At 47.5% G+C, this 23,251-nt stretch overlaps 2 protein-coding genes across 2 annotated transcripts in view; both read right to left on the bottom strand.

The window, feature by feature from the left end:
* Window positions 1-23,251, bottom strand: part of LOC311058363 (uncharacterized protein) — a gene marked incomplete at both ends in the record, with an annotated part of 195,684 nt that overhangs the window by 152,663 nt on the left and 19,770 nt on the right. The gene's annotated exons all lie outside the window — the stretch shown is intronic.
* On the bottom strand, window positions 8,163-9,771 carry LOC311058372 (uncharacterized protein). The gene is made up of 2 exons (XM_084075809.1): window positions 9,682-9,771; window positions 8,163-8,634 (listed from the first exon to the last, which is right to left on the bottom strand). The coding sequence occupies exons 1-2, from the start codon at window positions 9,753-9,755 to the stop codon at window positions 8,214-8,216; spliced, it is 495 nt and encodes a 164-aa protein (XP_083931935.1). The 5' UTR covers window positions 9,756-9,771; the 3' UTR covers window positions 8,163-8,213.

Here is a 23,251-nt window from a genome sequence, read left to right as displayed (position 1 = left end):
TCAGCTCAGTTCATTTAGGATGCACGCACAGTGTGTATTAACTTATTAAATCCTAACAGTTTCCTGAAAAACGTATGTTGCTATATCAGTGGTTCTCAAACTTTTTTTTGTCAAGAACCCCCAACATTTTTTTTTCGAGTTTTTGAGTTTAACTCAAGATTTGAGTTAAAGATTTTCACTTTAAAATATATTATATATATTCAAAGATTTTCAAAAATAGCAGATCTACAAGCTCGCAGCGTGGCACTAAGTGACGAGCTGTGAGCTTGTATATCTGCTATTTTTGAATAGCCAAAGTATAACATAAGGTTAAAGTGGTTAAAATCTAAAATGACAGATGCTTTCCTGGTTTTAATGGGTTAACATAGCAGCTCTCACTCATCTTTCTATTGTCACCACAAACACTGAGCAGTGTGTTTCCTTAATTCTAGGTACTCCCTCCCCCCTTGCACCCACAAGTTTCGACCCACCTACATTCATTTGTGCAAACCTAACTCATATAAACACATGCAACGTTCATGATAAAAGATTGAGTGAGAGAGAGAGAGAGAGAGAGAGAGAGAGAGAGAGAGAGAGAGAGAGAGAGAGAGAGAGAGAGAGAGAGAGCGTAGAGAGCATACGTCTGATGTGCATCAGCTCAGTTCATTTAGGATGCACGCACAGTGTGTATTAACTTATTAAATCCTAACAGTTTCCTGAAAAACGTATGTTGCTATATCAGTGGTTATCAAACTTTTTTTTGTCAAGAACCCCCAACAATTTTTTTTTTCGAGTTTTTGAGTTTAACTCAAGATTTGAGTTAAAGATTTTCACTTTAAAATATATTATATATATTCAAAGATTTTCAAAAATAGCAGATCTACAAGCTCGCAGCGTGGCACTAAGTGACGAGCTGTGAGCTTGTATATCTGATATTTTTGAATAGCCAAAGTATAACATAATGATTAAAGTGGTTAAAATCTAAAATGACAGATGCTTTCCTGGTTTTAATGGGTTAACATAGCAGCTCTCACTCATCTTTCTATTGTCACCACAAACACTGAGCAGTGTGTTTCCTTAATTCTAGGTACTCCCTCCCCTCTTGCACCCACAAGTTTCGACCCACCTACATTCATTTGTGCAAACCTAACTCATATAAACACATGCAACGTGCATGATAAAAGATTGAGTGAGAGAGAGAGAGAGAGAGAGAGAGAGAGAGAGAGAGAGAGAGAGAGAGAGAGAGAGAGAGAGAACAACGACAATTGTAAATCACGTTATTGATGATCAGTGGTGGAAAGTAACTAAGTATATTTGCTTAAGTACTGTACTTAAGTACACTTTTGAGGTATTTGTACTTTAATTGAGTATTTCCAATACTTTTACTTCTACTCCACTACATCTCAGAGGCAAATATTGTACTTTTACTTCACTACATTTACTTGAAAACTTTATTTACTAGTTACTTTTCAGATATACATTATGATATAATGAAACATATATTAACCACTTTATACCTATTTTATATACAGGCTATTTGAAAATAGCAGATCTACAAGCTTTGTGAGCGTTGTGAGCTTGTAGATCGGCTATTTTCAAATATTTACTACTTTTTACTTTTGGTACTTTAAGTACATTTTGATGCCAATACTTTTGTACTTTTACTCAAGTAAATTTTGAATTCTGGACTTTTACTTGTAACAGAGTAGTTTTATATTGCAGTATTGATACTTTTACTTAAATAAAGAATTTGAGTACTTTAGAATTTCCACCACTGGTGATGATGATGATGATGACAATGAGGATGAAGAAGACACTAGTTATCTGCATGTGTCTCTCTGTGTCTCTCGCTCTCAGACAACGCTGGCGGTCTGGTTGTCTGTTGCCTCAAGTATTATACCAATCCCCTGCCTAAGAACAACGTGGTCAAATTCCGGCGCACACCCATCCACTGTGCTATGCATGCCGTCGTGTGAGTATTTAAGGCTATACGTGTGATAGTACTGTGCCAATACTTGGACACATTGCACAGGTGCAGTTAACAAGCCTGGTAGACCCTCCCAGTCGCGGAATTCAATTACATTTACCTTGCTGAATGAAATTGAATTCCACGACCGGGAGGGTTTACCAGGCTAGCAGTTAACCACTTAAACATTTGACTGGTTGGGGTTCTCAACCAGGGGCTTGTGAAAGGTACTTGCTGCAGGGGGTTCACAAGATTGTGAGGAAAATAGTATTTTAAAAATGAATAAATACATGAATATATTCTGTATAACACCGTAGAATGTAAAGTGTGAGACCAAGTCCAAAGAGAGACTGAGAATGTTTAATTGTTATGCTACTTCAGTTGAACAGAAAAGGTTTAGAACCCCTAATAGCGACTGTGAACAGGGATTTGTCTTTTACATTTATAGCCAGATTTAGAGGAATATATAATTTAGAAAAAATATATAGGATACAAATCCTAAAAATAAATAAAAATAAGTAACATTTGTTGTGATATCATTATTCAGTATTAAACCTCAATATTTGCTCTTTTTCACATTCACTTTAACCTCACCTATGCCCTACTTGACAAATAAGATTGAAATTAACAGTCTAATACTGTACTTCTAATACTTGTTTTGGCCACACATTATCAGTCTCAAATGAAGACACATTTGGTTTTGATTTACGGGCTTGCCTTGATATACTTAGTTGAGGTAAATAGGCAAAAATAGTCGATCTACAAGCTCTCAACACCGCCCCCTCTGATGTGTATGTGTGCACCTGCCTGACTGTGAATACAATGTAAAATAAAATGACTTAATGATGAAAATGTCCGATCTCTGCCTGTTCTAGGTTCACAATGAAGAATGGTGCCAACATCTGTACTGACCCAGCTGAGAAGTGGGTCCAGGACACCATCAACGCTGTGGAGTCCAGAACACAAGTATAACAAGAAGGGTTTCCGGCAGACCAAATTTGGGGGGGGGGGCTTCAGATTTATTTTTCCTTTTTCTTTTTCTCTGTGGTGAAAAGCCTGTTGACGCGAGGTTAAGCTTCAGCTAAAGGCAGCCAGTGCCATGTACCTCACGATAATAGCTCGTTTTAAGGCTTCTTTACCCGTGAGTCACTTAAAGGGATTGTAGGCAAGTTCAGAGATAAAAAAAAAGAAAAAAACTGTTGTCAAACACCGTCCCTCCACTCCCCCCCCCCCCCCCCCTCCTCATCAGCAGTTCGTTTCCCCGATCACGCAGGGGGGACTTCTAAACGGGCCATGCATGAAAATAGGTTGCTTTATTCGGATACAATGCGTGTCACTGCCCGCCCTGTCCGCCCCTGCCGGTTCTCTGAATTTGTATTTTTAAATAGGCTCTGTCATGATAAATTGACCACATATATGAAGTTAAACAACTAAATTCGATATCTTAAAAGTAAATTCCGTGCCTCAAAAAATAAGTTTGAGAGCGTTTTAAAACCGAAAGTTGAAAGTTAAAACTGCCCACAGAAAACAATGGCGGCTCGTTCCATTTTTGTCGGCTGCACTCGGTTCCACTCGGAAAAGTTCACACGGCCGCGCACGGACGCGCACATGCGTGCGTTAATTTACGTCCCGGACAAACATAAACTGTAGGGAAAATACGGATTTCAGAAAGAGGACTGTGAAAAAATGCAAAATATATATATATATACAAATATTTTTAAATTTTAGGCTTAATGTTGCATAGAATCCCTTTAACTAACTCCAGCACAGGCGGGTGTGTGCATGAGATGAGCGCGACTGCGTCCGCACTCCGCACGTTAAATGCAAAGGAGATTTCCGGAGGGAGGGGGGTTTACCAGGCTATCGCACATTCACCTCAGACACACACACACACACACACACACACACACACACACACACACACACACACACACACACACACACACACACACACACACACACACACACACATCGGCAAGGCAACAACGCTGGGAGCTGTGTGTGTGTGTGTGTGTGTGTGTGTGTGTGTGTGTGTGTGTGTGTGTGTGTGTGTGTGTGTGTGTGTGTGTGAGAGAGAGAGAGAGAGAGAGAGAGAGAGAGAGAGAGAGAGAGAGAGAGAGAGAGAGAGAGAGAGAGAGAGAGAGTAGTGGGCGTCCTCTTGGCGTTGGTTGCGTGGAGGTTATTGCAATCGTGAAGTGTGTGCGTCCGCGTGCGTGATGTGTGTGGTGTTGGTCTGCTGAGTGAAAAAGTAAGCAGTACAGCGTGCGCAGGCTGCACAAATACACAAACGCACACACAGAGAGTGTGGAGGGGCGGAGCCGTAATTTTCCACAGGATGGGAGTGCTGAATTGAAGTAGTTCAATGCTATTAGTACAAAGTGTGTGTGTGTGTGTGTGTGTGTGTGTGTGTGTGTGTGTGTGTGTGTGTGTATGAGTGTAGTGGGCGTCCTCTTCACGTTGGTTGCGTGTTGCGACTACCTCATTTATATTCCTTCTGTCACCTCCTTCTCTCTCTCTCTCTCTCTCTCTCTCTCTCTCTCTCTCTCTCTCTCTCTCTCTCTCTCTCTCTCTCTCTCTCTCTCTCTCTCGTGTCTCTCTCTCTCGTGTCTCTGTCTCTCTGTGTGTGTGTCTCTCTCTCTCTCTGTCTGTGTTGCCAGCGCTTGCTGTCTTGTTTCTTGCAGATGATTGGCATAGCCCTTGAGCAAGGCTTCCATGCAGGGTCCGGCTGGAAACAAGTTTCGTACTTAGTCCGACACCCTGGGTAAACAACAAACTTTGCTTTGCTTTGCTTTGCCTGCGTCGCCAGGTCTGCTTATTTTATAAATAATTTTGGGCTTATTTGGTCGCTTCTTTTGGGCTCGTTTTCATAGACCATGCCAGCGCTTGTTTCTCGCCTATTTCACGAAAGTGGCAAGGCATGGCAAGTTCCTTATCAGTTTGACAATACCAGGCTAAAATGTCAGGCCTCTGGGTGACTCTGGGCTGTCTATTATGTGGTACCAAATGTGATGCCTCGGAATGCACACTAAACTTTGCTTCATGACAAATGAAACAAGTCACCCAGTTAACTATTAGTAATTATTTAACTCATTCACTGCCAGGAAAGTAAAAAACATATTTTTTCCAATTACCAATTCTGCCACGGACGTAAAAAACGTATTTCTTTTTTTTTTTGCGTTTTTATTAAAGATTGCGCTGTTCTCTATTACCCGGAGTGACCACTTTCACTGTAACTCACACGGATACGGAAATAACGTCATCCGAAGATTTACGCCTCCGTCCACTCCCTGTTTAACTTTTTAATTAAAACGTCTCTATCTCGAGTTGCCTTTTTTTCACCGTGTTCCGCGAGACAACCTGTTTTCATCATGCTGCTACAGGAGAAGGAAATGCCCCGGATGGAATTTTCTTTCTCTGGGCGACACACACACGTACCATGTGTTTACAAACAGTCGGACAAGGGATCATAAGGGATATACATTTTCTGTGGCCAGTTGAAAAGGTAAGAGAAGCATGCAAGGGGGCGACCCGGTTGGAATGTTTGTTGTCTGGGCGACGTGCACGGTGTGTGTTTTCAAACGATCGGACATGCGATCATAATGAATATACATTTTCTGTGACCTGTTGAAAGGTAAAAAAACTGGCTGTGAATGAGGTTAATGTCCCAGGTTAATCTAGTTTTGTTTGCTTTCTCTTTCTATTCTGACAATAATGTATTTGAAAAGCAGAAAACTGTGTGAGATTTTCATTTTATATGATCAGTGGTATTTTCTTTTTATGAATTGTTTCGCTTATTAGTACGGATGTGTTTTAATATTGAATGTAGTGCAGTAAAAATAATTGAATGATCAATTGCTGATAATTGTTTTAAAAAAAAAACAAGCATTTTTATTTCCGAATGAATTGGTTGTGTTTGCATAGTAACCTAAATCAAGTCATGTCAAACGTATTTATAAAGCACATTTATAAACAGTAAACATGGACCAAAGTGCTGTATAGCCCATCGCAGGTAGATAAAATCACAAATACAAGAAACACTGACATAAATAATAAGACACAGCTCATCAGGGGCGTAGCGTCATGAGGGCCAGTGGGGCCGCAGCCCGGTCAGTAAAGACCATGCCCCGTCTAGCTGCTCAAACTGATGGGCAAGATTCGCCAGAGAGAGATTTCACAAACCGTTTGGACGAGGATGAGGTTATTGACATGTTCAAGTGCAATCCCCGTCGTATTTTGCTGTAGCAGACTAGGCTGCTATGTTTGCACTGCAGTGCACTGCATTTGATTTGTTAAAGGCATTGTAGGGAGTTCAGACATAATCAAAGAAAAAAACTGTTGTCAAACACCGCCCCTCCAGCAGTTCTTTTCCCCGACCACCAGGGGGTGACGCAGGGGGGACTTTTTAAATGAGTCATGCCCAAAATAGGTTGCCTTATGCGGATACAATTCGCGGAAATGCCCGACCCTACGGTTCTCTGAATTTATATTTTTAAATAGGCTCTTTCATGATAAATTGACCACATATATGAAGCTAAACAACTAAATTCTATCAAAACGATTTTTTAAAAGTAAATTATGTGCCTCAAAAAAGAAGTTTGAGAGCGTTTTAAAACGAAAGTTTTAAAGTTTTAAAGTTTTTTAAGACCGCCGCGGTTGCTCTGCTCGGGAGCAGGCTGTCTGCTCGGGAGCGGTCTGTCGCCTTCGCTCCGACACTACCCCGCCCTGGGGCTCCTGGAGGAGAGAGAAGAAACGAAGTTAGATGAGCAAAATTGGTGAGAAAGGAGGTGGTTGGGGAGGAGGAGGGGATTTGGATAACTAGCAGTGGACACAAACAGGTAGGGAGTACAATGGCAGGTGTATTTATACAGTGGTGATTGCAGCGTGGATTGGCTGAGAGATAAGCAGCGCAGCTGAACTTGGCAAGATGATTGTCTTGCCAAGTTGAGCGGGGGTTGAGCAGAGGGAGGTCTCTACTCCTGAACATGCGTTGAATACAACTACATTTCACTAGTAAGAGACCACACCTTCTGCTCAAGTTAAACAGCATTTATTGAACACAATGAAATGTAAGTGTATTGAAGGGGAGCCCGAGGTGGGGCGAGACTCAGGGTGGGGGTATAGTCTCGGGAGCCAGGCGACCGCCGCGGTTGCTCTGCTCGGGAGCAGGCTGTCTGCTCGGGAGCGGTCTGTCGCCTTCGCTCCGACACTACCCCCAAAAAGCTGGCTTGGAGGTGCGAGGCCAGGAGGTGGAGACGGATGGCGTCCGGGTGAGCGAGGAGCGGTGGTGCGTTGGTGGTTCGGTGGCAGAGCTCCCTGGTTTCGAGGTCAGCTCGAGAATCTGGAAGAAAGTACACGATGTACCATGTAACCTCCAGGCAAGGGGCCGAGTCCATCCTGGCCCAGGGCTTCGGCCGGTCCGTGGATGGGATGCTGGGCAGTAGGCGTACCTCGGCGGGACCTGGAGAGAGCCGGTGGCTTCTAGGCGGGCAACTGACGTGTGATTCCTCCTGTCCTTGGACCCTCGGTCGGGCGAGGAAAAACTCCCTCCGGGGAGGATGGAGGAGGAAGAAACCTCGGGAAGGATCGCGAAGGAGGGGACCCCCTTCCAGGGCGGACAGGCGAGGAAACGGGCGCCGGTTACGGTCGGCCTAGGTGGAGATGGGCGTTGCGCAGGTCGTGGACGTTCGTCCTTATGTAGGAGTGGTAGGCCTCTGAGGACCATCGGCCGAGGATGCGGACGAGGTGGTCTGACAGGCCGTGTCTGGATGCGGTGGAGGCGGCGCCGATGCGAAAGGAATGGCCGGAGTAGAGCTGAGGTGGAAGGCCGGAGAGGGCGAGGATTTGGCGGAGGTGATGGTGGAACCAGAAGCGGGTGACGATGGAACCGGTCTCGGTGATGAATAGAGGGTCGTGAGGAGCGGCGTTGAGGGATCGTCTGGTGGCGATGTAGCGGAGGATAGGCTCGTAAGGGCTGAGGGGCGAGTCCAGCTTGAATAGGTGAATGATGGATGCGTGCCCCTGGTCCGATTTGCTGCGCTTCAGCGTGAAGGTGAGGGATTCGCCGGAGTGGAATGCGATGTCTGCCATGCTGGCGTGGCGTGACGGGTCGTACCGGGAGGAGGAGGACGTCATCTCGGAGCACCGCAGGAAGCCAAAGAACGCCAACAGGAACATGCATTCCAGGGTTGAGGAGATCAGTGGCGTGAGGTAGCCGGCACGGAGTGTGCGGAGGCAGTGGAGTAGTAGGTCGGAGGTTAGAGGGTGGCGTCTAGGTGGAGTCCGGACTTCGCTGCGCTGGAGGCCGCGGAGCAGCATGGTGATGTGGGGGTGAGAGGTGTCCGGGCTCTGCGATCCGTCCATCAGGCGGAAGAAGAACCGGATTCCACTGAGGTAGACGTGGAGGGTTGAGGTGCGGAGGTGTAGTTGGGTGTGGCTGTAGGTGAGGAAGGCGGCGATGATGGTGACGTCTGATGACGGGAACGGAGTGCCGGTGAGTGTGTGGAACCGCTTGAAGGCGTTCCACGCCGTGAGGTAGCTGGATAGGGTCCTGGGTGCAAAGCTGTTTACGATGTGATGACGTGCCTGGGTGATGAGGTGTTGGAGCTGGGGGTTCAGGTGAATATTGTCGTGGAAAACGGAGGAACCGGAGTTGGGTGGAGGTCGGCGTCCGGGGCGAGACGACGAAACTTCTGAAAAGAAAGGCGGGACAGAGAATCAGCAATCTGGTTAGAATGACCGGGGACATGGGCGGTACGGAGGATAAACTGGTGGGTGACTGAGGTCCAGATGAGGCGGCGGAGGAAGGGCATGATGGCAGGGGAATTGGAGCGGCCTTTATTAATCATGTCTACGGTCGATTGATTGTCCGAGTGAACTAGGATGCTCCTTCGGGACCATTCGTGCCCCCAAAGAAGCGCGGCAGTGACCAGAGGGAAGAGCTCGTGGAGTGCGGAGGAGGGGTGAGTGGAGGGGGGGGTGAAGGCGAGGAATTCGGTTGACCAGGCTGAGGCGAACCAGCGGCCCTGGTAGTAGCCCCCATAGCCGATGGAGGGGGCTGCGTCGGTGTATAACTGAATGTCGTCGGGGTTGGATACAAGAGTGTCATAGAAAAAAGTGATTCCGTTCCAGTTAGCTAGGAGGTGACACCAGAGGTGGAGGTCTGTGCGGCAGGAGGGAGTGATGGTGACTTGGTCGTGCAGGTTGGGAACGGAGGAAGCTGTGGCGAGGAGGTGGGAAATGAAAGGGCGGCCTTGGGGAATGATGCGGAGGGCGAAGTTAAGGTGACCGAGGAGTGCTAGTAGTTGCCGTTTGGTGCAGTGAGGGGTGAGGATGTAGTTTTGGAGGAGAAGGGTGATGCGGTGGAGCTTCTCTAAGGGAAGGGAGGCTTGAAAGGCCACTGTGTCGAGGGTGATCCCTAGGAACTCCAGTGAGGTGGAGGGGCCGATGGTTTTGGCCTCGGAGAGGGGGACTCCGAGGTCTTTGAAGACCGAGCGGAGAATATTGAGGCCTTGTGCTGGGGGAGTTGTGGTGGGCTCGACGATTAGGAAATCGTCCAGCAAATGGACCAGGTGAGGGATGCGGTGATTATTGAGGAGGACCCAACACAGTGCTTCGGCCAGTGAATCAAACAGCTTGGGGCTGCTCTTGCACCCAAACGTTAAACGGACGGCAAAATAATAGGAGCCCTTCCAAAGCACGCCAAAGAAGGGCCAGTGGTCGGGGTGGAGAGGTAGTACCTTGAAGGCGTTGGTGATGTCTGCCTTAGATAGGAGGGCGCCGTGGCCGGCGAGGTGGATGAAACTGATGGCATGGTTGACGGAGGAATAGTGCATTGAATAGTCTTGGCTGGGGATGAGACTGTTGATGCTGGGGACGTGAGTGTTGTGAGGGGAGGAGAGGTCCATGATGAGGCGCTTCTTCCCTGAATATTTTCGGGTCGCCACCCCGATCGGGTTAATTCGGTAAACGGGGAAGGGAGGTTCGTCGAAGGGCCCCATCATGAACCTCTCCTCGACCTCCTTGGCCAGTAATGTGTCGACCGCTTGGGGGTCTTGGATGGCGGACTGGAGGTTGTGACAGGTGTGGGAGATGGTGGGGGTGACTACCAGTCCGGGGTGAAAGCCGTAGGTGAAGCCATTGATAATGAAGGTGACGAAGGGCCGGTCAGGGTGGTTGCGGAGTGCGGTAGCAAGGGCTGGGATGTTGACGGGTGTACTGAGGAAGTGGCCTAGTCATAGGGTGGGGTTGTGAGGGCAGGCGGTGCGTGTGTGGGCACCTCCACAGAAAGTGCAGATGTGGAGGTACCGGCAGGCCGACAGGAAGCAGCCGCGACTGTTGAAATTATTACAGACGGTGCGGCCTCCCTGGAGGAGGATAGGCCTCCCCAATTTATCGGTCCCGCCGGAGTTGCGGGCGGGGTTAGTGCTGGCTGTGGAGGGGGCGGGCCTGGGGATGAGGGGCGGCGGAGGGCCAGCGGAACGCATGCGGGGTAGCGAACGCGGAGGGTTGGTGGTGGTGGAAGGAGTGGGTTTGGAGTGGGGCTTCTCGACGGCCGTGGAGCATGCTTCGGCCGGGTGGGAAGGTGCTCCGCAAATGTTGCATGCTAGAGCGACCCTGGTTGCGAACACCCTGCAGTTCAGTTCCTGGTCTTGGGTCCCCCAGTAGGTGCATTGGTTAAACTGCTGCAGGCGGGCTGCTGCTAGCGTGGAAAATAAGATATGGTAGTTGTAAAAACCGGTACCGCCGAACCGAATGGCCAGCTCCAGTACCGTGGTAAGGTACTGGTCCATTTCGGTCCGGCGGTCGGGGTAGGCGGAGCACAAGACGTCTCTGTATAGGGAGAAGGCGTACGCAAACTCAACGGGACTGAGGTCACGGGACCGGGTAGGGAGGGACTGGCGTAGCTGCGCTAAGAAGCCAAGGGGGGTGGTGAACTCTCTGTTCCGTAGCGGGTCAGTGATGGAGGGTTGGAGTAGTTGGGCCAAGTCTATGTACATACCGGATATTATCTGTTGGCGGAGGGCGGCGGGGACAAGAGAAGGCCGGTTTGCGTCCTGTTGAGGAGCGGTAGCTGGAGTGGCAGTGGCGAGGGTGTGTGAAGGGGCTGGTGCCGGGAAATGGTTGAACCCGGTGGGCATGATGGCTCCTGGGAAGGAAGCCGGACTGGGGTTGGGGGGTGCGAGGGAACCCTGGGCATACATGGCTGAGAGGAAAGAAAACAGCTGAGCTGGGTCGGGAAGTTGCGAGGCCTGAGTGGGAGGTGCCGATTGAGGCGGGGGAGGCGGGAGGACATGGGTGGGCGGCAGTGCGCCCTGAGCAAAGGGCGGGGCCTGAGGCGGGGGGGGTGCCGCCAGAGCAGGGGGCGGGGCTTGGGGAATGGGAAGTGCCGCCTGAACGAAGGGATCGTAGAGCGGCAGGGGAAGTGCCGCCTGAGCGACGGGGTCGTGGGGCATTAGGGGAGGCGGGGGGGCTGGCTGAGCCTGGTGGCGTGCTGACCGGCGGCGTCTAGCGGGGGGAGGGGACTGGGGTGCCTGGGGTGCGAGACGCCGTGCGGCGCGGGGAGGAGCAGGGGAGGCGGCCGGTGTAGGGCTGCGAGCCGGGCGCCGATGAAGCACTGCTGGAGGAGTTGAGAGTTGATGGATGGAGACGTGGCGCCGTGCCTGGGCGGGTGGCGAGGTGCGCTGCTGCGCCTGCTGGCGTGCTGGTGGGGGGGAAGGGGGAGCATGGGGGTGCGGCTGCTGCCTTGCGTGGGAGCGGGGGTTGGAATTGGGCGGGGAGCGCTGCTGCGCTACCCGCCGGCGTGCTGGTGAGGGAGAGGAGGTTGGAAGGTGAGAGGGCGAAATGAGCCGTGATGGCCGCCGTGTGGGGGAGCGGGAGGGAGGGGGGGGGGGGGGGTTGGAGTTGGGCGGGGAGCGCTGCTGCACTACCCGCCGGCATGCTGGTAAGGGAGAGGAGGGAGGAAGGTGAGGAGACGGCGAAATGAGCCGTAATGGCCGCCGTGCGGGGGAGCGGGGGGGGTTGGAGTTGGGCGGGGAGCGCTGCTGCACTACCCGCCGGCGTGCTGGTGAGGGAGAGGAAGTTGGGAGGTAAGGGGATGGCGAAATGAGCCGTAATGGCCGCCGTGCGGGGGAGCGGGGGGAGAATGGCGAGGTGCGGAGAAGCACCTGCCTGCGAGGCGTGAGCCTTGCGGGGGAAGGAGGCGGGGGAAGGGAGGAGGGAAGGTGGTGGGGAGAGGGCGAGGTACTGGCCGCGATGGTCAGTGCCTGCCTGTGAGCTGGAGGGACGTAAGAGGCTTGCGTCGGCCGGCGTGAAGGTGAGGGAGGGGGGGGGGGGAGGAGGAGGGCCGAGCGCTCACCTTACGTTGGGAGGGAGGGAGGGGAGCAGCGGGAGGCGTGGCTGAAGATGACGGGCAGACGGCGGAGCTGGAGCGAGTGGCCCGAGTGGGCGGGGCCAATCCTGGTGCGGGGGAGGGGGGGACGGAGCGCTCCGTGCGGAGGTAGGCCAGGTAGGCCGCAAACAATTCCGGTTTGCGGTAATTTTTTTCGAAGGGGACACCCCTCGCCGTGAGGACCCCCTGCAGACCGACGACCGTCCAGTCGTGAATGGATTGTAGAGGCGGGGCTTGGCTCCGCGGGCGGCCGCCGGTTGCGGACGCTCCGTGGCGAGAGGTGGTGGGCGTCGGGCTGTAATGAGGAGCGGGTCCGCTGTACTGCTGTTCTCGGCGCGGCTGCGCTGGGGGAAACGAAGGTTGGTTTCCCGAGCTGGTCTCTCTGAAGACGGAGCGGCTGGCGCGGCTGCTGTCGGAGACGACGGACCTGGACGCTTGTGAATCGTCGGAGTAGAGCTCCTCGTCCGAGGCGTTGATCTGCAGCTCGTCCATGACGGACGGCGGCCCGAAAAAATAACTAAACTATACTACCTGGCTTACCTGCTTACCTGCTGTGGAAACGCTTGATAAAGCTTGTTTAAATGCTGCTAAATGGAGTAGAACGGATCTACACGGGGAGTGTAACTAATTAAACAATTGACTGGCGTTGGAGACGCGCGGAGTTTGGATACTACTAGCGATAATTTCCAGGATTTGGATAACTAGCAGTGGACACAAACAGGTAGGGAGTACAATGGCAGGTGTATTTATACAGTGGTGATTGCAGCGTGGATTGGCTGAGAGATAAGCAGCGCAGCTGAACTTGGCAAGATGATTGTCTTGCCAAGTTGAGCGGGGGTTGAGCAGAGGGAGGTCTCTACTCCTGAACATGCGTTGAATACAACTACATGACGCGCACGGACACGCACATGCGTGCGTTAATTTACGACCCGGACATAAACAACATGAACATAAACAGAAGGGAAAATACGGATTTCAGACAGAGGACTGTGTTTCAATGAAGGAAAACACCCCAGCATCATTATATAGTGGCTGATAGAGGGGAGAAAATGCAAAAAATATATATATACATATTTTTTAAATTTAGGCTTAATGTTCCCTACAATCCCTTTAACTTTGCTCTTGTAAATACACTTTTGAGAATAAAAAAACATACATTGATTATACTTGCATATTGTATTTTATTCATGTTTCTCTCTCTTGCATTAACGTTTAACGTTGCAATGGTTCCTTCTCAATAGACCTATCAGCCGGTGTTGCGCAAATACCCCCCCTCCTCGCCCCCTATACAGATACAGAATACAGATTCTGGCCCGGTCGACATTAGAATCCATGCTATGCGGCTGCAGCTCATAGTCACAATACATAAACAATAGATGGTCATTATAGACACAAGCCTAAAAATCAGGTGATAGGAAGTGAGTTTTGAGCCTGGACTTAAATAAAAGAGTAAATGGAGGTGGCAGATCTGATAGGGAGGGAATGCTGTTCCAAAGTCTAGGGCAGTGGTTCTCAAAATGGGGTCCGGGGACCCCCAGGGGTCCTTTGGGCTGATTCCAGGGGGTCCCCAGCAAAATTAGTTTATAGCATTACAATCATTTTAACCACTTTATCCATATTTTATACGTTGGCTATTCAAAAATAGCAGTATATACAAGCTCACAGTGAGCTTGTATGTACATCTGCAATTTTTGAAAAGCTTTTTTTTTACACAAATCTTCTCTTCTGGAGGTCCCTGGCACAAAACATGGCCAAATGCATATTACATTTGGGGGTCCTTTTGATTGATTGAAATTTTTATTAGGCAAAAGAATGTAAAACAACACAGTTACATTTATAATGCTTTTGTCTAAAAGGTCCGGCCAAAAAAGTCCTTGCGGGCTTGTTTCCATTGGGGTCCTTGAATTAATTTCATAGACATATATAGTAGCAACCAAACAGTTCAAAAATCAACATAAGAATACAGAGGGAAAACAATATATACCATTATGTACAAAAAAGGTCATGGGAAAATAATGAAATATATACAAAACAAAACATGATCAAAATAAAAATAAAAAGTGTGTACAAAAAAGGGGGGGGGGGGTCGTCTGTCTACAGGGAAATTGGTACTAGCTCCTCTTTAGGCCTCCAGAAAGATGAGTTTTTAGGGCTGTTTTGAATGAGCCCAGCAAACTGCATTTTTTGATGGATGGGGTTAGACTATTCCATTCCTTGGTGGCAGTGCTATAGAAGGAGAATTTGCCCATGTTTGTTTTATGGGTGGGTGTTACCAGATTGTTGTTTACGCTCCCTCTAGTTTTGTGACTGTGGGTGTCACTAACTTTTTCGAGGTACTTATACAGATATGCAGGTATAGGGGGCATTTCGGGCAAATCTGCATTTACAATTTTGAAGACCAGTCCCATTTTTAATTGTATAACCCTGTCTTCCACCCTGAGCCAGCCTAGGCTGGCAAAGTGAGTGGGAGAGAGGTGGGTCATGGGCCCCAGTCCGAGAAGTAGTCGAATCAGTTTGTTTTGGGAGGTTTGAAGCTTAGTCTTCAGTGACACTGAGGTGTTGGAGTACCAAGAGGAGCTAGCATAGTCAAAAAGGGGCTGAATCAGGCTGAAATCATGCTTTCACCTGTCAGGTGTTTGTCAAGAATACATCCCAAATAGGTAATCTCTTCTTTGCTAGTGATGATTGTGTCATCGACTTTGACCTTGAAGTCATTTACCTTGACATGAAAAGGTTTGAAAACCACTTGGTTTAGGGACTGAACTCAAGTTTAGATGGTGTGTATGAGCCTCAGGCAGTACTACAGTACGTATCCTACCTGACACCAGGGTCTAAATGTCTAGACTAGAGACCCCCTCTAACCTCTACATTATAACCTATATTATACCATACATATGGGTTCAAATAACACTTAGGGGCCATGTCTACATTTCGCATTTCTACCGGCACATTTACAAACGCTCAAAACCACAATACACTCACGCGCACACTCACGCACGTGCGCAAGTGTATGTCTATGTGTGTGTGTGTGTGTGTGTGTGAGTGTGAGTGTGTGTGTGAGTGTGTGTGTGTGTGTGCGTGCGCGTGCGTGCGTGCGTATTTCCGTCTTATTACTTACTGCTAAAGCATTGTGCAACCAGCCACAGACAAATATGGTCACATTTTGCTATGTAGCCTGTTAGCTAGCCCACTAAGATACACTTGAGTATTGTGGTTTTGAGCTCTAGCTTGCTTCCGCTGCTGTGGTTTGAGAGTTGCAACGACACAACCACATGCAGGCCTCATTAGCATTTCATCAATACGTTTATAACACTTTGGTCACAAGCAACAAACTATAGCTAGCTGGCTGGATTCCTAGATGCTTTCCTCTAGCGCCACCATTAGGCCAAACTTTCCAGTTCCACACAACGTGTCTCAAAATGGGTGGATAGCCATGACTCTTTCTGAGTGCATTCATGAGTAATAATACCTCTATCAGAAACGCTGCTCTGTCTCAAGCTGTAACCAAAACATAAAGTCTTCTTTACTTTCTCTTACCGTATCTCTTGTTTTACCATGCCAATCTTTCCTTGCTTCTATTGCTCCTTCCTCTCCTCTCATCTCCTCTCCTTGTCTATTCTTTCTTTAGAAGGAGAATGAAATAGTGAAAATGTATTTTAAAGCTGCAATCTGTAACTTTCACATCCTACCCGGGATTGGACCCCAGGTCCCCCACACAGAAGTGCCGTCAGTTCTACCACTGATCTAATAGAGAGCACCGCCTGCTTGCTCGCGGGAGAAATGTTATTATTGAATTTTTGACCTTCTGAAAGCACCACTTGTCAACCAGTAGTGCTCCTACCAGACTCATGCCTCAGCTAGTAGAAGAGCAGGTAGACCGACGTATTGTATTACCCCATTAAGACCTGAGGCCGATTCTACAAATGCCTTCTAAAATCAGTGATTATTTATCGTGCAAAGGACTCCACAAAATGATATAGTTTTTTTTACCAATACATATTTAACAATAATTAAAATATCAATTATAATACACATATCAGTATTCCTTCAAAAAGGTTTTATTGGCCACGGACCCCCATCTGAAAATGTTTTGAGCCATGGACCCCCCCCCCCCCCCCCCCCCCCCCAATGCAAAATGATGATGAAAGAAATAGCAGATGCACAAATTGACACGCTGTAATTTGTTTATCTGCCATTTTTGAGAACCACTGTTCTTACTGTTCTAAACCACTTGGGTACCTTAATGCGTGTCACTGCCCGTCCCTGCCGGTTCTCTGAATTTTTATTTTTAAATAGGCTCTGTCATGATTAATTGACCACATATATGAAGTTAAACAACTAAATGCTATCCAAACGATATCTTAAAAGTAAATTCCATGCCACAAAAAAGAAGTTTGAGAGCGTTTAGAAAATGTAAAACCGAAGCCAAAAAAAGCGGACAGGATTTCAATGGCCGACAAACCATTTTGGTTGGCTGCACTCGGCTCCATTCGGGTTCACTCCGGTTCCACCTCATTGGCCAACCTCTGCTGCCAATCACAGAACAATGAGCGAGGATGCTGATAGGCAAGTACATTTTTTGGACGAGCAAGAAACGCCCAAATAAGCGCTCAGTCCAGACCCAATTCCTGATATCAAATGCAAATGAGATTTCCGGAAGGGGGGGGTTACCAGGCTAGATTTTGGGGATTTTTGGGTGATTGGGTGATTTTCACCCGACGTTAGTGGCAGAGAGTAAAATAAATCAGATGGGCTCTCCCTACAGGTCAGTCATGTAGGGAGACTGTGCCTTCACTGGACAAGGCCGGCTCACATGTCCCATCAGGAATGGGAGGACCAAAGAGTGCTTTTATGAGTCTTCCAGTTTAGTAGACCTTGTATTGTGAATTTGTACTTCCATGTTGTTCTTGAACTGTTGTTCTCATGTCTTACTAAATAAAGTACATCAATCAATCAATCAGAGGTTCCCAGCTCCATTATTATTACTTTGTTAACAATTCCCACATTTTACACAGATATTGTTTACATGAGGTCATATTATGGTTTTGCTATTTTATAGGGCCCCCCGATGATGTTTTTCATTTTTTGTGATATTTTATATTGAAACATTAAAGAAGAGTACCTCAATTTGCCATGTATTGGTTGTACTTTAATATATCTTGATGAGACGTATTTATTATGGAATATATTATATTGGGTAAAATATACCCAACGTTAGTGATGGTGTGATAATATTCAACAGTGATTGCTAGGATCTAATAAGTTGTTGCTAGGGTCTAATAGGCAGTTTCTAGGGTCTAATAGGGGGTTGCTAATGTCTAATATGCAGTTTATATGGTCTAATATGCGGTTGCTAGAGAGATTAAAATGCTTTTTTATTGAATAATACGGAAGAAACGGGTACTTTGACCCGGGCGTTTTAACTTGTTACTGTACATCCGTGGCCGTGGGGTCAGAACTTTATATTTGAAATTTGAACGTTTATGTAGATGTACCGTACGGGTTGTAAATGTAGACCATTTCAAAAACCAGGAACAAGTGACTGTCATGACAGTCATGTTTCAGGGCTAAAGTTGAAGGATAAAATTAAGTCTCATAATGATGCACCCGCACCGTGCATGTTCACATCATGTATACTTTATATGAAGGCCATTTTTCAAATATTTTATCTTTCAACATTTTGGACAAAATAGCAAATTTTACAATCGAGGTGCCCAGATGTCCCTAGTGCCCACCTATCCTGTATCCCATACTCCTTGCCAAGGCAACGTAACGATCCATATGATTAGTGTTTCGTGACTCCAATTAACTCTCGTTAAGACTAATTAAGTCTCGGGGGGTCACACACACCAAGGTGGTGTCTGTCTGTCTGGTGGTTGATTATAGTTTTGGGTGTAACCTGTCCTCCCCTCCTCCCGACTCAGTCTTTCTCTGTTATTATATAAGGCAAGGCTACAGTTACTCCTCCGCTGTTCTCTGTAAAGTTAGAATGAATGCCAACATTTAGAGAAGTTGCTCATGTGAAGGCACGCACACACACACACACACACACACACACACACACACACACACACACACACACACACACACACACACACACACACACACACACACACACACACACACACACACACAGCACAGATCCATTGTCACTCACACCCTGTGGAATATGTTTTTAAACATTCTAACAACACAAATGCTCCCTGGCACAAAACAGTTGTGAAAATATTTGAGAACCACTGGTTTAAATAATGATTTGAACGTTTGGAAGCAAGCCTAAATAAACAACTGCACTTTAGAAACAAGCCCAAAAACCTGCAACCACCAAAATTTACAAGCAACTTCACAGAAAAACAAGCCCAAAGTCGCTTTTAATAAGCGGACATGGCAACACTGAGTGCGACCACAGCCCACAAACCATAAAAGCACAAACACATCAAGTCTTGCACGTTCACATCAGACAATGACGCTGTGGTATGCCTGCTGCTGATTGGTCAACAAAAAAACGGGGCGGCTTGTTGGATAACGTGTTGAGTAACCATGAATCAATGAAACCTCTCAGTAATATGCGGTTATATAATAATGTAATAGTAATGTTATTATGACTGGCATTGGAACATGTAACTATGCAATCTCAGGAGCACAAAATACAATTCCTTTATTGATTAGCCCTTTGATGATAGCCCAGAAGCATGACTGTCATATCATGAACTTCAACCTGGTGTTTGCACTTTCCCCATTTACGGCCCGTACATCTACATAAACGTTCATATTTCAAATATAAAGTGCTTACCCCATGGCCACATATGTTACAATTCTGTCCGGGCCCTCAGAAGTACCCGTATCTTCTGTATTGTTCAATAAAAAGCATTTTAATCCAATTGGCGGCCATTTTCTTCGCATTTCCTCCATATGCTCTCAACAACGCGACCCTATCGGTTGGGAGGTGTATTGCACTCTGATACATTATAACTCTATGAGAAAATGGCCGCCAATCGGATTGAAATGCTTTTTAATGAACAGTATAGGATTGTTACAATGCGTCTGAGTTGTCACCTTTAAGCGCCTGTCCGCCTCTCCCCGCCTCTCTCTCGCCAGTCTCACTCAGATCAGCATCGAACCAGCCGCAGAACCTGTTCTCCTGGTTCCAGGTGCTCTCTCCATGACGGATCAGAACCAACTTGTAGGCTGCCATTTGTCACAGTTAATGTATTAACACAAAATGCAGAAGATCAGGTACTAACTGATAAGGTTTTGACTCCACTCTCTCTTTGACAACCTGCTGCTGCATTGCACGAACAATGTCAAATGGCTGTCCTCTGCTTCTGTTGACCTTTTAGGGTGGCAGGCATACGATGTGTGTTGCATTACCGCCATCTACTGGAGTCACATGTCAAAGACCCCCAAATTGATATGTGTTTGTGGGAGAGTATCTTTTTACGGTGTTTCGCCCAGGTGGACAGGGTTTTGAGGTTAGGTTTAGGCATAAGACATTAGGCATTCTTTGAGGTTAGGGTCATGGTTAGCTCTGGTCCATACGCCTGAAGGAGTTCTCCTTAAGGCTATGCGACCGTAACCTGACTCCGTCAAATGGAAGAAGCTTGCGACACACATTATGCGACCGATGAGCCAATGTGCCCGCAGCACAGGCTGCGCAGCCTCTCGTCGGGAGTAAAAATAAGAAATACACTTTCGCTAATCGCTACTCACCAAAACAAAGACGGTTTTATTGAGTTGAAAGCCAACTCTACTAAGTGGGAACACTCTGAGCCACCCACCTCAAGGAGAACTCCTTCAGACGTATGGACCAGAGCTAGGTCAAGGTTAGGGTTAGGCAGTGTTTCATGTTTGTGAGGTTAGGGTTAAAGGAGTAGTTCACCCAAAAAGGGACTTATTTTCTATACATTTTGGGTGAACTATTCCTTTAAGGTTAGGTTTAGGCATAGATTTTGTGAAGTTAAATGTTAAGGTTTTTATGCTCAACGTGGGCAACACACCAATGAAATAGGGAGTGTAAGAGAAGATTTAATCAAGATTAGTTAAAACATTTCAAAATGTTTATATACAATAATATATAAGCTCACAACGCATCACTGCCAAAAAATATAATGAGGCTTCAATGCTTTTAAAACTGTTCCTCATTTTGATGGCGAAGCTCTGGAACCCCTCAAAGACGCCCGCCCGACTCCCCTTGAGAGTAAAAATAAGAAATACACTTTCGTTAATCGCTACTCACCAAAACAAAGACGGTTTTATTGAGTTGAAAGCCAACTCTACTAAGTGGGAACACTCTGAGCCACCCACCTCACGTCAAAAATACACTTTTTGGCCGAAATGTAAAATAATCCACCAGACGGAGACACTACTTCTTTGTTTTTTTTAATCTTTGGCCGCGCCATCATGGCGCCAATCACTACTGCCTCACAGGTCAGAGGACCGCATTACACCTTGAGATAACATCTCATTGGGTGTTATTCGGCTCTGCAATGCTAGAGTCGCTGTTCCGTACAAACATCTCTGAACCAGGAAGTTTCTCTCCGTCCGGTGGATTGTTTTACATTTTGGACAAAAAAAAATATTTTAGACATGAGGGGGTGGCTCAGAGTGTTCCCACTAAGTAGAGTTGGCTTTCAACTCAATAAAACCGTCTTTGTTTTGGTGAGTAGCGAAAGCGTATTTCTTATTTTTACTCCCGACGAGAGGCTGCGCGGTTGCATAGCCTTAAGGAGAACTCCTTCAGGCGTATGGACCAGAGCTAGGTCAAGGTTAGGGTTAGGCAGTGTTTCATGTTTGTGAGGTTAGGGTTAAAGGAGTAGTTCACCCAAAAAGGGACTTATTTTCTATACATTTTGGGTGAACTATTCATTTAAGGTTAGGTTTAGTCAAGATTAGTTAAAACATTTCAAAATGTTTATATAGCCAATACAAGCTCACAACGCATCACTGCCAAAAAATATAATGAGGCTTCAATGCTTTTAAAACTGTTCCTCATTTTGATGGCGAAGCTCTGGAACCCCTCAAAGACGCCCGCCCGCCCCCACCAGACTCCCCTTGAGAGCCAATGATGTTTGTAGATAACTCAATTTCTTCATATTATGTCCACAGGCTTTATGGATTGCAGCCCAGCACAGCAAGCTCAGAGAGGCACCAAACGCCTGGCCAAACATAAATAAAGACCAGACCAGACTATGTGCCGAAGTGCGCCGGCAGCATCCCTCACCCCGCAGACAAAATTATGTACCGGGGCACCAAACCTGGGCGTAGCACCGTGCAACAAAAAGGGTTGATCCGGTTGATCCCTGGTTATTTCCATCACAGTGCAGACAGTTTACTCCTCCCTGTTGCATTTATCCTCCCCACATCTTCTGCCAGAAGAATGAAGCACATCAGAGTAAAACCACATGTTGTCAAATGAAGCAATTACATAGCAGCGACAAATGATAAATAATCAAACACACAATTTAACATGGCAGACTGTCTACATTATTTTAAAAGGGGATTTCGGGATCTTATCCATAGGTAAGACTATTTGCCTGCCACATACATAGTGTTAGGAGAAATTCAATCTCAAGTAAGATACTGTAGTGCCCAGGCCAGGCTATTTGTGATGGGTGGGGGGGGGTTTCTTGTTCGAGAACTGGGTGTAGGCTGGCCAACATGCTGAGTAATCTGCAGTATTGGCGCTGGAAAAGAGAACTGGGCGGTGGTATCCAAACATGTTTTCCTTGGAACTTCCCCTTCTTACATCTGTCAAAAGAGAATGCAACACCCGGGAGGATGCAGGGAATCCCTCCTTGGCCGGAGGAGATATTAGCCTTTTTGTCTTCAGTTTAGGCAGAGACTCTGAGCCACTCTGCTACATTGAGACCCCCACACAAATGCACACACACACACACACACACACACACACACACACACACACACACACACACACACACACACACACACACACACACACACACACACACACACACACACACACACACATACACTCATGCAGGTACGCACGCACGCGCACACGCACACGCACACGCACACACACACACACACACACACACACACACACACACACACACACACACACACACACACACACACACACACACACACACACACACACACACACACACACCTGGTGCCCTGTGGGCTCCGCCCCAAGGTGCTACAACTGGTCCATGGCTCGGTGGGCCGTGGGGGCGGGCCACTTCGCAGTCGCCAAGACTCCGGCTTCGGGCTCGGTCCTACTAGACTGCTTACACTTGTATTTCGCTGCTCGTATCTGAGCAGTGACAAATAAACCTTCTTGAGATGTATGGTTGTACACCCACTGGTGTGACCTATGCACTTCCCTAAAACTCCCTATAGGCTACTCGACGCTCGCATGCTCCACTAAAACACTACTAGTCTGTGGGGATCGATGTCTTAAGTTGGACCCATTCACCACCATGGCGCATGGGAACAGCTGTGTCATTTTAGTGGTGGATTACTTCTCTATGTGGCCAGAGGCCTTTACGTGCCTCCAGACCAGAGGTCAGTGACCACAGCAGACCACTGCTGGTCAACGAAATGTTCCAGGAAGTCTTTGTGGCTCAGGTTAGGAAAACAAGGACCACTCCTCTGCATCCTCACTGACCGCCGGCAGAAGGACAACTGGTGTGTGTGTGTGTGTGTGTGTGTGTGTGTGTGTGTGTGTGTGTGTGTGTGTGTGTGTGTGTGTGTGTGTCCATCCATCTCTCTGTCCTTGCTTGTTAGGTAAGAGACAGACAAAAACATTTCATGTCAACTATCAATTTGAAGTTTCACTTCAGCAGACACGTCAACAACATCCTCCCTCGGATAGGCGTTGCACTCAAATGTTTTGTTCCAGCGTGACTAATCACTGGGAAAGAATGGCACCATGCTTTTTATGATTCATATCA

This window comes from Gymnoscopelus microlampas, assembly GCF_963454915.1.
Source record: "Gymnoscopelus microlampas genome assembly, chromosome: 13".
In the NCBI taxonomy this organism is placed as follows: Eukaryota; Metazoa; Chordata; class Actinopteri; order Myctophiformes; family Myctophidae; genus Gymnoscopelus; species Gymnoscopelus microlampas.
This window is presented reverse-complemented; position numbering and strand designations above follow the sequence as displayed.

Bases quoted from the DNA above. Each gene is read 5' to 3' on its own strand.
- LOC311058372 (XM_084075809.1), bottom strand. From the start codon at position 9,755: ATGCCATCAGTTTCATCCACCTCGCCGGCCACGGCGCCCTCCTATCTA. The intron at 8,635-9,681 runs GTACTACCTCTC...CTTTCTTTTCAG, and splicing joins ACATCACCAACGCCTTCAAG to AAGTTTCGTCGTCTCGCCCC.